Source organism: Pinus tabuliformis, chromosome Q (assembly GCF_031772625.1).
Source record: "Pinus tabuliformis cultivar Carrire ecotype Pingquan chromosome Q, CPIR1, whole genome shotgun sequence".
Lineage (NCBI taxonomy): Eukaryota > Viridiplantae > Streptophyta > Pinopsida > Pinales > Pinaceae > Pinus > Pinus tabuliformis.
In genome coordinates this window covers 726,568,004-726,583,940 of record NC_142296.1, presented here as the reverse complement: position 1 = coordinate 726,583,940, position 15,937 = coordinate 726,568,004, and the positions used below count along the sequence as shown (strand labels likewise).

The window sequence follows — 15,937 nt, the reverse complement described above, 5'->3', positions numbered from 1 at the left end:
TTCATCGGTCGAATTGGCACAACATGTTATTTTCAGCGCTATGGGCATACCGAACCTCAGTGAAAAATTCAACAGGGTTCACTCCCTTCCAGCTAGTTTATGGCTTAGAAGCTGTGTTACCCATTGAATGCGAAATCCCATCACTTCAAATGGCTGTCGAATTACTTCCAGCTACTTCCGAAGAGGAGACACGTTTATTGTACTTGGCTAAATTAGATGAGACTCGACGTGACGCTACATTGGCAATCGAGACTCACGCGAAACGAATGAAAGCTCAGTATGATAGAAATGTAACCCCTCGAAGTTTTTCGGAAGGAGACCTAGTACTATTATATGATCAAGCTAACGATAAGCTAGGTGCCGGAAAATTCGTTCCCATGTGGCATGGGCCCTACATTGTAAAGCGAAAGCTAGCAAAAGGGGCTTATGAGCTAGTTGACTTTGATGGGGACTCTTTGGGTAAACCCAGAAATGGACTTTACCTAAAGAGGTATTATGCTTAAATGAAGGGAATGGAGAAATTTTTAGATAGGTTAGATTTTCTTTCTAGCTAGCAAGTGTGTTAGTTTAGTCAGTGTGCTTAGCTTAGAGAGTGTGGTTTTTCGTCGTTATTCTGGCTTATCTTGGTTTTACTCTTGATATTGCAGATGTCGACGCCTCTCCAAACATATATTGGATTTGCTGATGGTGCTTGTCGTAGTACACGGAACATCTCTTCCGCAGCTTGGGTTATCTATTCGCCCTCTGACGAGTTAGTTTCTATGCATGGGGTAAGCCTCGGTCAAACAACGAACAACATTGCAGAATACAGTGCAGTGATTGAATTATTATCCGAATCTATTTCATTTGGAATTCGACGTTTGACAGTGAGGTTAGATTCTGAACTTGTTGTATTACAGCTTAATAGAGTTTATGCCATTAGGAATCCTGTGTTATTAAGGTTGTTTTTGAGAGTGCGTCTCTTGGAACGTGAATTTGATTACATTGAATATCAACATATTCCAAGGTCTTTGAATACATTAGCAGATGCAATTGCTTCTCGAATGTTGGACAGACATTTACGATAATCATGCAAGTAAATTTAAAAACATTTCATCACATATGTTAAACAAGATAAGCCGGTAATAGTGATATATATATAGATAGAAGTGTGTCAAAAAATATATACATCGTCTTCGATCATAGGTTGAAAACACCTTATGATCGGCAAAATGATAGTACAAAAAGTCAAAATGTCACATGTGACTACAAAAGTGACTAGTCGATCACTGGTGGTGCTCTCTGTATGACACCACTGCGCGGGCTACCTTACGCAAAAATCTCCTAAACGGTCCAGGGACCGCGACTACAAAACGCTGAAGCCTGATAGGAATATCGTCCATAGTAGTCTCAGGTATGTCTGCCGTGAGACGCTCTAGATCATGCTCCAACTCAGCTAGTACGTCTGCAGCCGCGTCCTGTGGGGCCGGTACCGGTGCAGCTGGATGTAGTCTATCAAAAGGCCGGAGGTTGGCTGGACGTTGTGGACCAACATCTGCATTTTGAAAAGTTTTACTATTAGTTTTGAGACGATATATATGAAAAATAAAAAATACATAATTAGAAAACTTGTGAAAATAAAAGTACCTCTGTCGTCCCATTGTTCTCCCTGTGGAAGAACCATGTCCGGATCACCTCTGAAATCCATTCCGGCATACGGAAAGTCCTGTATCGAAAAAACCTGGTCCTCTAACCAGTGAAAGTAACTATCTGAGAATCGAACCACTGCCGCGCCCTCGTCAGGATGCCGGGCCATCACCGCAACCCATCGTATCAGCTTTGGCTCCCGAGGACCCAAGATATCAACAGTGAGTTGCTGAGGGATCAACATTGGAACTCTCTCCAAGGCAAAGCTCACGACTATAGGCCCATATCCAAAAGTCTTTAGTCGTCCGTTCTTTGCCTTGGTCAGTTGGCTCTTCATATGAGCCGACACAGCTTCACACCAGTTGAAAATGGTGCCTTGGTAACAGTCAATTGCCATCCGCATTTGGGATCCGGAAGCAATGTGTAAAGCGGCCGCGCCGCAAATCCTGGTGACCGTGAACGCTATGACTTTGAGTTCAGGCAGAGTGATGTGTTTTATCTCTATGCCTTTTGAATGGTGAGCCCCACGTGTGCACCAATCCTCGCGGAGACTATCAAGGGGTTGGCCACCCGGCCTAGTCCCCGCAAGATTGAGTTGCTCGCCTCTGTTTGGCAAGCCAGTGAGAAAGTATACATCCGAGGGCTCTATCTCGAGCTGGTGCCCTCCTATGTAAAAGCATTGTTCTTGAACGTTCCATCGCTCGACCAGCCATTCCAAGAATCTTACCTGGCCCCTCATGCCCGGTATGGTCCAATATTTGTATAATCCGCATGCTCTTAGGGCATCCAGAGAAGGTTGGTGATTTATTGCAGCTTCATCTTCCTCTACATGCTCTCTTTCTCTCCAGTCTAACATGATTAATGTCCTGCATATCAAAAATAGCAATTAGAAATTGATTTGGGAATTTTTGGTGGTTTTTTGAGAGAGTTGGGGTTTTGAAATGCGCACTTCTCGGAAGACGCACCCCGGCTTTGTAGCACAGGGCGCCCGGACGCAGCTGGCCTGAAGGCGGGCTGCGTCTTCCGACCGTTTTCCCGTATGAGAAAAAGTCGGGGGACGCAGGTCACCCGAAGGGCACCTGCGTCCGCCGAGAGGCGCATTCCAAAACCAAAACCCCCCCAAAAAATGAAACTAAGACCTAAAAATTAATTCTAAACGGATAGAAATGCAGAGTAGGATGTGTAAAATACCTGGATGAGACGGCGTTCGATTCCGACGGTCAAATTTTCCGCAGCGACCACGGGAAGTTTCTTGTCAAAAGCTCCTTTTTCAACCTCCAAAGTCAAACGGTAAAAATGACATGGTAAAAGGTCTTTTTATAGGTTTTTTGGATGAATTAGTTCATTTTTTACCATGAAAAGATGTTTTTCGATGTAATTTTGCCTATTTTAAACAGGTATGAGTAATGTGTCGCTTTCGTGCAGGACAAAGGGATTTCGAGGGAAATTGTAATTTTTTCACAAATAAAATATCAGAGTCATCTTTTAAGCCCTTTTCTGACTCCTAAAAAATGAAAAGATCGCCGAGCGTTTCTTTTACACTCGTTAAAACGGAATTAAAAGACGGTCCCTTTTAGCTCTTTTCTGACCGCAAAATCAGGAAAAGATTGCCGGGTTTTTGTCGTTTCGAACTCGATAGGGAAATAAAACGACGTGTCCTTGATCGCTTTTTACTTTTCAGGTCAACGACACTATTATGAAAGTACTCCTTGGTCGCAAGATCAAGCGGTTCCCCCAGGTATTATTTTATACTTTTTCGGGCTTGAGGGACACAAATATACGAAAAAGTTCAACGTGGAGTCTCCTTTTGTTTTTTCAGACTCTCTAAAAATGAAAAACGCCGAGTTTCTCCTATACTGGGCTCGTTAAACTTTTACAGTAAAGGACCTGTTCAATTACAAACAGGAACGAACCACTCCTTCCTAGGGTTCGAATTTAAACTAGGTTGGACTTGTCCGAAGGATGAGCTTATAATCAAGCATATGTTATCCTCCTCAAGCTTGTTAAAAATAAAGAGGTACTTGCCAGAAATGGTGGGGGAAAAGAGAGAAGAATGAACCTGTTTGTCACCTTTTGTCTCAAAAGAAACTTTATTACCACCCTTGAACACGACACTTTTCATTCACCTGGGTTGGGAAATCTTTTACCTCACAGTTGACCAAACCACTTTGAAAGTCTTTAACCGGGTTCCGGGGATTAACTTTGAGTTATTCGTCACCAAGCCATCTGTTGTGTCGTTATGTGTTCAAGAGGTCTGCAAGCAAAAAACTTTCATCTGCAAAATACTTGTCATCCATTTGACCATCCCTGAGTCAGTCCTTACAGCACCATTTCTTCAACTTGAACAATGATTTCGTGTTGCGGGCTTGCCTGCAACGGGTCGCTTTCTATCGACATCGATACATTATCTAGAAAGATGACTTAGGAATCGACAGCACCTTGAAGTCTGCATGCATCAATGGCAGGTTTCTCGCCTTTGACGTCAGTTTACATCATTGACTTTCGATCAAAGGATTCCGTGAAGTGTTCGACATCAAAACATCTATTCACATTTCACGGGTTGTGCTTGGTACTTTGAGAACCATTGACATTACTGGTGGTTTCTCTCACGCTTGTTAACGGTTTGCATCATCGACTGGTAATCAAGTGGTTTCTAACATGTTCGACATCGAATCATTTAATCACATGGCTAGAATCGTACCAATTCGGGAAGTAGAAGTGAAGACCCTGGATCTAGTTTCTACCATCCAGGCTGCGAGGAGTTTTGTATTCATTATCTATGTAGACTAATCATAAACAGATGGCTGCGTCCATACTGTGTCTACAAAAGTCTATAAAAATGATGTACTGCAAGATCATTCCTGTATCAGAATAGTTAGTCCATTAGTTAAAGTTTTGAATCTGAGTATGGGAATGCCTACCTCAGTGATGATATAATCTTATACATGTATTTTGTGTTGAAAATTGCAGGTTCCAACCAGGTCATCCACAAGACAATCCTTGAAATGATAAAGCGCTTCACCCTTCCTAGAATTACAAAACCCTAAATCTATTCCAGGCTTCGCACTTTAGGGGGCAATCTGTTACACTAAAAAATGTCACCTTGACTACTTACAGTTAGTATGGCTCAAATCAACAGTCATGCTACCCTCTTAGGCAAGTCTTATGCCTCTGTTATCCATCTCAAACTCAAAGAAGAGAGAAAGTCTTGTAAAAAATATGTTTATCTCTGGGGTCGCAGGTTCTCTCTAGCCTTACCTACGGGGACGCTGACCATGTTCACAAAAGGTGCGTCCTTGGACGCTCTGTATGTTAAGGGACAGGTGCGTCCTTCTGTAAAAGGCAAAATGCGCGAGTTTCATCTTAAAAAAGTTACTTGTGGTTACTTCTAGAACTTTCTAGAGGTCGGTTTGGTGAATTGGATGCGCCTCCAGTTGGTTCATGTATCTCTATTAAGGAGGAACTTATCCCATCAATAAGGGAGCTATCCCACCCAAAGAGGGGGATTATCCCATTGATGGTGGACCTGAATAACCTCTTTACAGCACTATAAATAAAGACATTGAGCCAGAGGGAGGAGAGGTTGGAGCCATACATTTTCTTTGGGTAAATGCTGCAGGAATTAGGACTCCCATTTAGAACCTTGTGAGGAGAGATTGTCTTTGCTTGATTCTACTTGGAAGTGGGTGAGCTTTGTCAAAGTAGAGGAAAACCCTTGATGGACCCTGGGAGGAACTTGCACAACACCAAGGCCAGGTTGTAAGAGTTTCTTTGTTTCGTTATTAATACAAACTGGTTTATTTTTCTCAATAGCTTGTGTTAATGAGTTATTTCATGTGTTCCTTGGTCTGCATGTTAAATATATGTTTTATTATATGAAATGCAAGTGCTTGGTAATTGTTTGATTGTTTGTGGTTGCAGGAATTGACTTGAAGGAGGAGCTCATCCGGATCGGCAAGGACGGACTACAACAACCGCGTTTTGGAATAAGGTAAGCCTAAACACTTGTAGTTTTCATGTTTTAAAAGGTATATTTAGAGAAAGATCACTCCATTTTGTCTTGTTTGTCGCTAGAGAGTTTAGACTCCTAGGGAGGTCATTTGTGTTCGCACAAACGACTTTTTCCGCCACGACAAGGAGGAAGTAATGTTTGTTTTTGTTGGTTTGGAGATATCTACAATCTTGGAGGATTGGTATATTGAGGGTTTTGCACTAAAGGAATGTTTTGGAATGTTGGATGAGCGAGGTTGATAGGTTGACTTGGATATTTCCACTAACCTTGCCTAGTTGAAATAAGTGGACAAGATTGGTACGAAGATTGAGAAGATAATTTTATGTTATAAAAACCAAATACTAAGGAGGATTGTAGTTCATATCCTTCTAAAATGATCTAGGTGCTCTTGGTTTCCTTTAATATATGAATCAGAGTGAGTCCACATTCTCCTAAGCTCCTTGATACGCTTCCTTCAATCTTGGAAAAGAAGGAAATTTCTTAGTTTTATTTGATTCATGAAACATTACAAAATTATATACAACATTAAGTAGAAATAAATTTCTTGGAATCCTCATGGTACACTTGGGGTAAAATATAGCCAAGGCTCTCTCTACTTAAGGTTTCTTCCTTACCTACAAGGTGTCCATGTACATGGCTAGTCAGCGTAGAATATTGATTTTTATATCTTATAATAATCCTTCTAACACTGGTTCAATAAGGTTTGTAGGTATGGTCAATGAATTATGGTTTAAATTATGTCACATTAAATTATCAATCTGAGTTTGTAAAGTTATGACCTATACGACAAACTATAGGCTATGATTTTAGCTTCTAATTCTATTGGAAGTAAATCAACATGAAATAAATATCACTCTATGAAAGAAATAGACATATTAGTCTAAGAAGATAAGTTCTTATTCTAATAGATCATTAAAATATAATCTAGGAAAGAAGATAAATATATTCTATGAAAGCATATAAATCTTATCTATGAAAGGATGGAAATTTAATCTAAGAAAGCATATAAGTCTATTCTAAGAAATCATGTAAAATTAATCTATGAAATCATGCACTCTTAATCTAGGAAATTATTCAAAATTAATATATGAAAACATTCAAATTTACTCTAAGAAAGAAGGTAAATTTAGTTTATGAAAGTGTTGAGATGTACCTTCTGTGAAAGCATTCAAACTTATTCTATAAATTCTTTGTAAATTTTATCTAGAAAATCATGTGAATGAGCATGAAATGAGATCTAATTTTAGTGAATGATTATGAAAATCTAAATTCTTCAATGAATCAATAGAGATGATCTAAATTTGATTTTTTTTCTTTTTTAATTTTTTTTTCAAGGACTTGTTTATGGTCTACAAAGAAACTGAGCAACAATTGCAAAAAAAGGCAATCAAAACAAAGCTTGAAACATAGTACTTAGTGTGAAAATAGAGAATCAAAATTTATATGGAAATGAATGAATTACGAGACAATAAAAAATTTATACTACAAAGTAGTTGTTAGGTCCCTATACTACTAGTGTAACCCTTACTGTTATTAGTACAACCCCCTTATTATGTTTTTGTGCCTATGTAGCCCCCATATTGTTATTATTGTGCCCTTACATTATTAGTGTTATGTTGGCTCTGATTATATTATGACCCCTTAGGCTCCTATATATAGAAAGGAGATCTTCTCATTTGTATCATCAAAGAATTGTTCATTTGTGTAATGTAAAGGAGGTTTCCCCCTCAAAGAGGCTTATTTCTAAGGCGCTTATCTATCTTTTCTATCTTTTTGTGAGCTGGTTTCATAACATTTGGTATGAGAGCTTTGGATTCTAGGGTTTCGCTGCTCCAAACAAGTCATTGTGGAATTTTTGGTATAATGTTTTTTCTACGACATTTCAGAAGCTAAAAAAAACCCCATTTGTGACGAAATCATGTTGAACCTCGAGTCCTAATTTCAGATCTTGTCTCGCTATATTTTCGGATTTATGATCTGAGGAAGTTAGCGTTTTTTCAAGCTCTAGAATTTCATCTAAAATAGGTCATCGTGGAAGTTTCATTATAACGCTTTGGCTACGAAGTTTTAGAAGCCAAAACAAAAACCCATTTGAGAAGAAATCGGTTTGAACCTTGGGTCTAAATTTTAGATCTCATCTCACATTTTTTCAGATATATGATCTAAGGAAGTTAGGGTTTTTGTAGACTCTCAAATTACATCCTAAATAGGTGACCTTGGGAAAATCGTCATAACTTTCTCTCTGTGCATCAGATTGCAATTTAGTAAAAATTTACAGAAAGAGGACGGATTGTATTGTGTTTGGGTATAATTTTTAGAACCTAAGGTTGAAACTGTGACATGTGGAATGTCGTACAAGTTCACTCTACTGAACTAGTCTATAATTAGGTCATCACGGGAGATTGGGAATAAATATTTCTTCGGGAATCCAATTAGGATCAAACTTGTGGAGTTAGAAAGAGGACTCAGAGGGATATTTTAGGCCAAACCTTCAGAACTTAAAGATCCAAAATTACAGAGTTACAGTCGTTTCAAGTTAGATATACTAAAATCAAGAAAAAGCGAGATGAGGAAGTTTGTTGGCAAGGATCCGGTAAATTGGATACTATAGATGGAGAAATATTTTGATCTACATGGTGTACCACTGTTACAAAAGGTATGTATTGCATCTAATTATTTAGAACCGAATCAATTTTTATGGTATAAAGGGCTTTGTTCTCGTAAACCACTTGTTACATGGTCAATTTTCATAGAGGAAATGATAGCACATTATGAAGATACAAAGAGCAACACCTTCTTTAGCCAATTGCTAAATATCAAACAAAAGTGTTCAATGGCAGAGCACATTGAGGACTTTGAAAAATTGAATATAAGGGAAAATGATATTCCAGAGAAGCAGAGGATTGATGTCTCTATAGGGACTTTAAAGGATAACATTCAACATGAGGTTCATCTTTGGGAACCTGATTCATTGGAGAAGGCATTCAGGTTGGAAAGAAAAGTGGAAAGCAAAATTATGGAAACAAGGAAGTCTACCCGTCACAACTATAAAGATGGAAGTGTTGTTTCTCCTAGCCTTCCACAACCTACAAGGTTGACACCACAACAATTGGAAGAAAAAGGAGCAAAAGGGGCTTTGTTATAATTGTGATAGCAAATACACTAAAGATCATAAGTGTGCTAAGAAGAAATTATTTTACATAGATTATGAATAGGAGGAAGAAAATGATCAAGAAACATCAAAAGAAGAGGATATACACCAGGAACCAACCCCAGAGAAAGAAGAAATGAATCCGACTATATCTTGTAAAGCATTGGCAAGAATTACCACTCCTCAAACTCGCAAGATAGATGGACATATCAAGAAGAAAAAGGTTCAAGAAGTGAAAGATCACATCGAGAAAGAAGTAATGAATCCAACAATATCTTGTAGTGCATTGGCCGGAATTACGACTCCTCAAACTATCAAAATAGAAGGACATGTCAAGAAGAAAAATGTTCAAGAAGTGAAAGATCACATCGAACATCAAGAAATGAATCCAACCATATCTTGTAATGCATTGGAAGGAATTACAACTCCTCAAACACTCAATATAGAAGGACATATCAAGAAGAAAAAGATTCATGCAGTGAAAGATCACATTGAGCATCGACAACAAGTTCTCAAACTTTTAAAGGATAACACTACTTTGGTACAGAATTGAATGAAACAACAGGGAAATCAACATCATAGTGAAAGAAGTTTTGATATAAGCGATTGGGTATTTTTACGGCTACATCTCAAGCAAGCTATTTATGAGAAGGAAATGTTGGCAATACTACATGCAGTTAAGGAATGGTGACCTTACCTAATGGGAAGATACTTCAAGGTAAAAATGGATCATGATAGTCCTAAATAATTTTTAGAACAAAGATTATCCTTAGAAGAATAGAAAAAATGGGTCATAAATATGTTGGGTTATGACTTTGAAATCATCTACAAAAAAGGGAAGCAAAATGTTGTTGTAGATGCACTCTCAAGAGAGGATGAGGATGTGGAAGCATTGTTTTGTGCTATTTATATTATCCAACTAGATTGGATAAACGAAGCAAGGGATGAATGGAAGAAGGACGAAGAAGTGTGGCCACTCATTCAAAAGTTGCAGAAGATCCTAGTTCAAACAATATTGCCAGAACCTGACAAGGAAGGAAAAATCATATGGGAGCCTGGAGCAGTCACAAAAACAAGAACCCAACGTCTAAAAAATCGATCATTAGAGTATCTCATCAACTGGAAGGACTTACTGGCTGAAGATTCCACATGGGAGGACAAGAATTTTATACAAAAGCATCAAGAACTACCCAAGCATTGTGGACAACACTTTTTGAAGGAGAGGGGCATGTTAGGTCCCTATACTACTAGTGTAACCCTTATTGTTATTAGTACAATCCCCTTATTATATCGTTGTGCCTATGTAGTCCCCATATTGTTATTATTGTGCCCCATAGAAGCCCACTATTGTTATTATTGTGCCCTTACATTATTATTGTTATGTCGGCTCTGATTATATTATGACCCCTTAGACTCCTATATATAGAAAGGAGATGTTGTCATTTGTATCATCCAAGAATTGTTCATTTGTGTAATGTAAAGGAGGTTTCCCCCTTGAAGAGGCTTATTTCTAAGGCGTTTATCTATCTTTTCTATCTTTTTGTGAGCTGGTTTCATAACAGTAGCATTGTGCATCCAAAAATGGGGGTCTCTAGATGATCTCCTAAGCCTTAAGAAAACACAGGAACCTACTCTCTTAACTACCTCAATTACTCATGAATGCACAATGGAAGAAAATGATCAACTATCTGAGATTATATTGAAGAAAATAGTTTATATATTAATTGAAAACTAATGTATATATGTGTCCCCTACTCTTCCCAGTGAGACCCAAATATAGTGATTTTTAAATAACATCTTTTAGAATTAATGCTACAAATTAGAAGAAAGATGATGACTAAGTGTTCTACTACTAATTTTCAGTACATTTCAGATTTAATTCCTATGCCTCGCTTATGAATTATTGAGTAAATATGAACATGTAACCTATTGATGTGTTATTATTCAAGACTATTTGATTCTATGAAAATTTCACGCTCACCTAATCCTAGTTGTTCTGCCATGTAATAGTGTTGATATACTCTATCTTTGCGCTCAGTCACACAATAAGTTGATCTTGACTTTGACATTGGCATAGTGATGACTTAGTTACTTCTTTGATGATCCAGATAGGTGATTCACCATGCTTTCCACTTTTTCCACCCACATATACGACTCGTTTGATTTCGTTGACCCAGAATATGTGTTGACCATTGAATTTGCTACAGTTTTAAAAGAGAGGTACAAAATCTGTTAATTTATGCAATGTTCACAGATTAACCTGTTTTTACAAAGAAAATCACACAAAATTGTAGAAAAATGGAATCATTGCCTATGTTTAACCTTTTGTAGCTCAAATGGAAAATGTACATATGGAATGTGATAAAATTATGTAGAAAGGATGATTATGAAGGTTCATATAAGATAAATATAGTAAAAAAATAAAGTAGCGAGTTGACAAAAATATGTTAGTTCCTCAGCCCATCAGTAGGATGTGAGGATTATATTGTAATTTCATTACCACTTTTTTTTTTCCGAAGAAAAAAGCAAAACTTTTTATTAAGCATATAAAAAGTTTACATTCTTTTTGTGACTTTGAGCAGACCTGATGGCTCACATGATTGTTGTTTTGTTCTTCTTATAAGTAAGACAAGCAAAAATCTCAGTCCCTTTTTGACTGATTGTGGATGATATGATATGTCCTGATACTGCTGAAAATAAAACTGACTAGACTTCCTCCCTTCAGGAGGCTTAAGTACAAGTTATACTATGCATACTCCGGGGTCTCCTTCAGAGAAAGAAAACAACCCCTTACAAGATTGTATATAAAACTGTGAGACAACTGAAAACTGTACAAAAAGATTTTGGGTTTTCTGTTTGAAGTGCTCATGATAAAAATAACAGTAAATATAGAGAAAGCTGTAACAGAAAAACATTGTGCCCATGGAACTGCTGACAAAAAGAAAAGACGAGCCTCGTTCACTGTGGAGGAGCAAAAGGGGGCTGTTGGGAAGTGGATGACTGCCCCTGACTGATTTCTACTATTGACCAGCTGCCCATATCTTGCTGTAAACCAGCCTTAGAAAGCTGGTCTGCTTCCTCGTTTTTGTCCCTGTAGATGTGGCAAATGGTAAAACTGTTAAAAGATGACTTTAAAAACATAATTTCTTCTACAAGAGTCTTCAGAATCTGGTTTTGACATGATGCATTCCCATTAACCCATTTTATGACATTCAGAGAGTCTCCGAAGATTTGAATTGTGAAGATATTTCTTTGAAGTAACCAGCAAAGGAGAAGGCGCAAGGCAGACAACTCAGCATAATTGTTTGTACCAGGTCCTAGCCCTACAGATGCTTTTAAAGAGTGATCAGGATTCAAGTGAATGCACAGGCCTGCTCCAGCCTTGTTATTCTGGGATGCCCCGTCAAAATAGGCCCAAGGAATGCCCTCCAAGATAGTAACAGGCTTTTGATTCTTTTGAGGATTTTTAGCTTCAGGGATCGGGATGGCAGAGTATATGGCAGCACAATTGATAGCTATGGCGGATGTGGGAGTATCCTTGTCTTGAAACAAGCTTTTGTTTCTTGCTAACCATACACCCCAAAAGAAAATAAGAGGCAGATTTCTCATGTTTCCCTCTGGATAGTTTTGCCACCATTTCCTCCAAGCTTCTTCCAAAGGATCAAGTCCCCACTGTACCTTTACATTAAGCAAGCAGGTTACCTCCTCCCAAATTTTTTGAGAGACTACACAGGCTGTAAAGAGATGGCTAATTGATTCCTCTTCAGACTTGCATAAGGGGCACCTCCCAAGCCCAACTAAGAATCTAGCTTGTAAAATGTCCCAAGTTGGGACCTTTATTTTTAGTATGCACCATAGGAAAATCCTGGCCTTAGCTGGGCATTTTAATTTCCATATGTTTTTTGCCCACCAATCTGGTATTCCCCAACCTTTCTTTTTCATTAAGAAGGTATATCCATCTTTTGGGGAATATTCACCTGTTTTTCCTTGCGCCCAAATCAAACGATCAGGTTCGTCTTTAAGCCTGACATTTGAACGATGCAGTTCTTGGATGTAAGAAACCCATTCGTTCTTCCATCTGATATTTATTCCTAAGTCTTCATCATTCTTCCAAGCCTGACCCCATATGGTAGAGTGGCCTACTTTCTCCACCTGATTTAGAGTTGTAATTCCTTTACTATCAAGATGTCTGAGAAAGCCAGGTGACAAGGCAAAAGCTTCATTACAACCTACCCAGGGGTCCCTGCCAATTCTAATATGTCTTCCATCTCCCACTTTCCATGCCAAACCTTGTTCAATCACAGAGAAAGCCTCCACCGTGGCCTTCCAGATGACTGAGATATTCTTCTTTTTCTTATCTTGGCTCCGAATCCAATCTTCCAAAGGAACTGGATCAATGTACTTCCTTTTAACCACCCTTGTCCAAAGATTCTCCATCGAGATTAATCTCCAGCCTGATTTAGCTGCCAGGGAAAGACTGAACTCAGGGAGCCTTTTTATTCCCCATCCTCCCCAATCTTTTGGTCTGGCCACCTTATCCCATGCCACCCAGGGTAAGACGGAGGATTCTTTTGATCCTGCCCATAGAAATCTGCAGCAGATTCTTCTGATTTTCTCCATCACTCCTTTGGGGACCCAGGTTAAAGCTGCCCAGTATACTGGAATGGCTAACAATACAGATTTGATGAGGGTCAATCTGCCAGCTCTGGAGAGCCACTTGAAACTCCAATGTGAAATTCTGGCTTCTAGCTTTGCTATGAGCCAGTTCCAATCCTCTTTCTTATAAGCTGCCGGCTTTAGCCAAAACCCCAGATATTTGAAAGGGGAGTCCAGTGGCTGATGGTGGAAGGGAAAAAGATTAGCCATCATGGATCTTTCTCTTCTGTCAAAATCTGCCACACAAACTTGAGATTTCCTAGAGTTTATCTGCATTCCAGTAGCTTTCAGAAATAGATCGAAAATGCATTTTAACTCCTTAAGTTCATTATAAGATCCATTAGTGAAAATCAATATATCATCGACAAAAAGCAGGTGAGTGATAAAAAGATTAATTGCTACCTCTATACCTTTTACCTTCTCCTCTCTTCTAGCTTTGTGAATCAATCTGCTTAGCCCTTCTGCCACTAGAAGAAACAGGAGAGGGGATAAAGGACAGCCTTGCCTGAGGCCTCTTTGGCTATTGAAAAAAGGGGAGGCTGCTCCATTGATCAGAACAACAAAACTGACATTTGTGATACAGCCCATTATCCAGCTGATAAAAGAATAGTTGAAGCCCAAATGAGTAAGCAACATCCGGAGATAGAGCCAGTTTATTCGGTCATATGCTTTGGAGAGATCTATTTTGAGTACCGCTCCCTTCTTTTTCTTTTGTCTGACACTGTGAATTACCTCCTAGGCTACTCCAATGGCTTCATGAATTTGTCTTCCATCCAAAAAACCAAATTGTTCCATTGAGATGTTTCTTGACAGGATAGGAACAATTCTGATAGCTATCACCTTAGCAATGATTTTATAAATACAATTACACAAGGAGATCGGTCTGAAGTCTTCAAAGCTCTCCGGATCATCCTTCTTTGGTATGAGAGCAATAAAAGTTGAATTAAAAGGCCTGTAGACTTCTCCTTTCTGTCTTGATTCTTCTACTACATCAGTAATTTCAGAGCCTATTTGGTCAAAGAAGGAGAGAAAGAGTTCAATAGTCCAGCCATCAGGTCCTGGACTTTTGTCTTTGGCCATATGTTTCATAGCAGCTTCAACCTCCTCCTTGGAAACAGGGATTGATAGCTCTTCTGCTTCTTCCTCCTCAACGAATCTTGGGAAACATTGAGCTGTTCTAATGACTTCTGCTATGGTGGCCTCTCCCGGATCTGAGAAAATTTTCTGGAAGTGTCTCTGTCCTAAACCAGAGAGATCTGAAAAAGAACTGGCCTCCCTTCCTTCTTCATCTTTAAGGCTCCAAATGGTATTTACAGATTTTCTTCCTTTTGCATAGTTATGAAAAAAACTAGTATTTTCATCTCCTGATTTTAGCCATATTGCCCTACTCTTAAGCCTCCATTCTTCTTCCTTGTCCAAGAGGATTTGGTTTTGAAGCTTCTCCAGATGAAGGATTCTGTCCTTTGAAGCCTGCGAGATATATCCATCTTCCTCAGTGCTCTCCAAATTCTTCAACTCCTCCCTGATTCTAAACAGCTCTTCATTCTGTTTCAATTTCCTGTCCTTTGCCCAGGATATTGTCGCTTTCTTCAATCTTTTGAGATTCTCCATGAACAGGAAGCTTTTGTCCTCTCTTGCATTTCTGTCCGGATGGATCCACGTTTCCTTAAAGAGATTATTGAAAGATGGATCTTGAAGCCATGAGGAATTGAATTTAAAGGGGGCAGGAGGCTTAGGGGGAGGGAAAGAGAGATCCAAAAAAATAGGGAAGTGATCTGAGTTGCCTATCTCCTCAACCCACTGCCTGAGTATAGGAGCTTTAGAGATTAGGTCCTCAGATAGAAGAAAACGATCTAATCTTTTGGCGATCCGATCCTCCCCTGCTCTTCTGTTCCTCCAGGTTGGCTTGAGTTTGATCGGGGAAGGATCTATGAGGTTGTTTTCCAAGAGTAGATTGAGGAAGAAATCCGACAGAGGGTCTTCCCTAGCTGATGGACCCCATGCCTCTGCTCTGCCTATAGAGAAGTTTAGATCACCCCCCACAATCGACAAAGAAGACTTCATCAAAGATTTTGTCATCAAATCATCCCAGAAAATCTCCCTTCCTTGACAAGGGCCATAAATGTTTACAATTGAAATGGGGTGGGAGAAATCAGGAGAAATAACCTCCATGCCCATAACTTGCTTCATCCCCCATTGATTAATGACCTTAATTCGTCCTTCTTTAAACCCAATTGCTAGACCCCCCGAGTGGCCTGATGAATCTATTGCGGAAAAGGTCCATCCTGGCAGGAGAGCCTTTAGCATTGTTTCTACCTCAGTAGCTTTCCCCAACGTTTCTTGCAGAAAAAGAATGTCAGCTTTTGAATTAAGGATCCAATCTCTCAGGGCCAATTTTTTAGGTTTACTGGCCAAACCTCTACAGTTCCAGGATGACATAATCATTTGATAACAGAATCAGGGGTCTGCACTGCTCTAAGAACCCCGGGGAT

General features: G+C 39.1%; 1 protein-coding gene across 1 annotated transcript; it reads right to left on the bottom strand.

Annotated features, from left to right (window-relative positions):
* Positions 1-11,747: 11,747 nt before the first annotated feature.
* Positions 11,748-15,884, bottom strand: LOC149221596 (uncharacterized). Its single transcript, XM_089387425.1, has 2 exons — positions 14,315-15,884; positions 11,748-13,456 (listed from the first exon to the last, which is right to left on the bottom strand). The coding sequence occupies exons 1-2, from the start codon at positions 15,882-15,884 to the stop codon at positions 11,748-11,750; spliced, it is 3,279 nt and encodes a 1,092-aa protein (XP_089243551.1).
* Positions 15,885-15,937: the final 53 nt, after the last annotated feature.

Excerpts from the sequence above, each read along its gene's own strand:
- LOC149221596 (XM_089387425.1), bottom strand. The coding sequence starts at position 15,884 with ATGTCATCCTGGAACTGTAGAGGTTTGGCCAGTAAACCTAAAAAATTG. Across the intron at positions 13,457-14,314 it reads CTTCAGACCGATCTCCTTGT|CCATTCCAGTATACTGGGCA; the intron begins GTAATTGTATTT and ends CTGTATTGTTAG.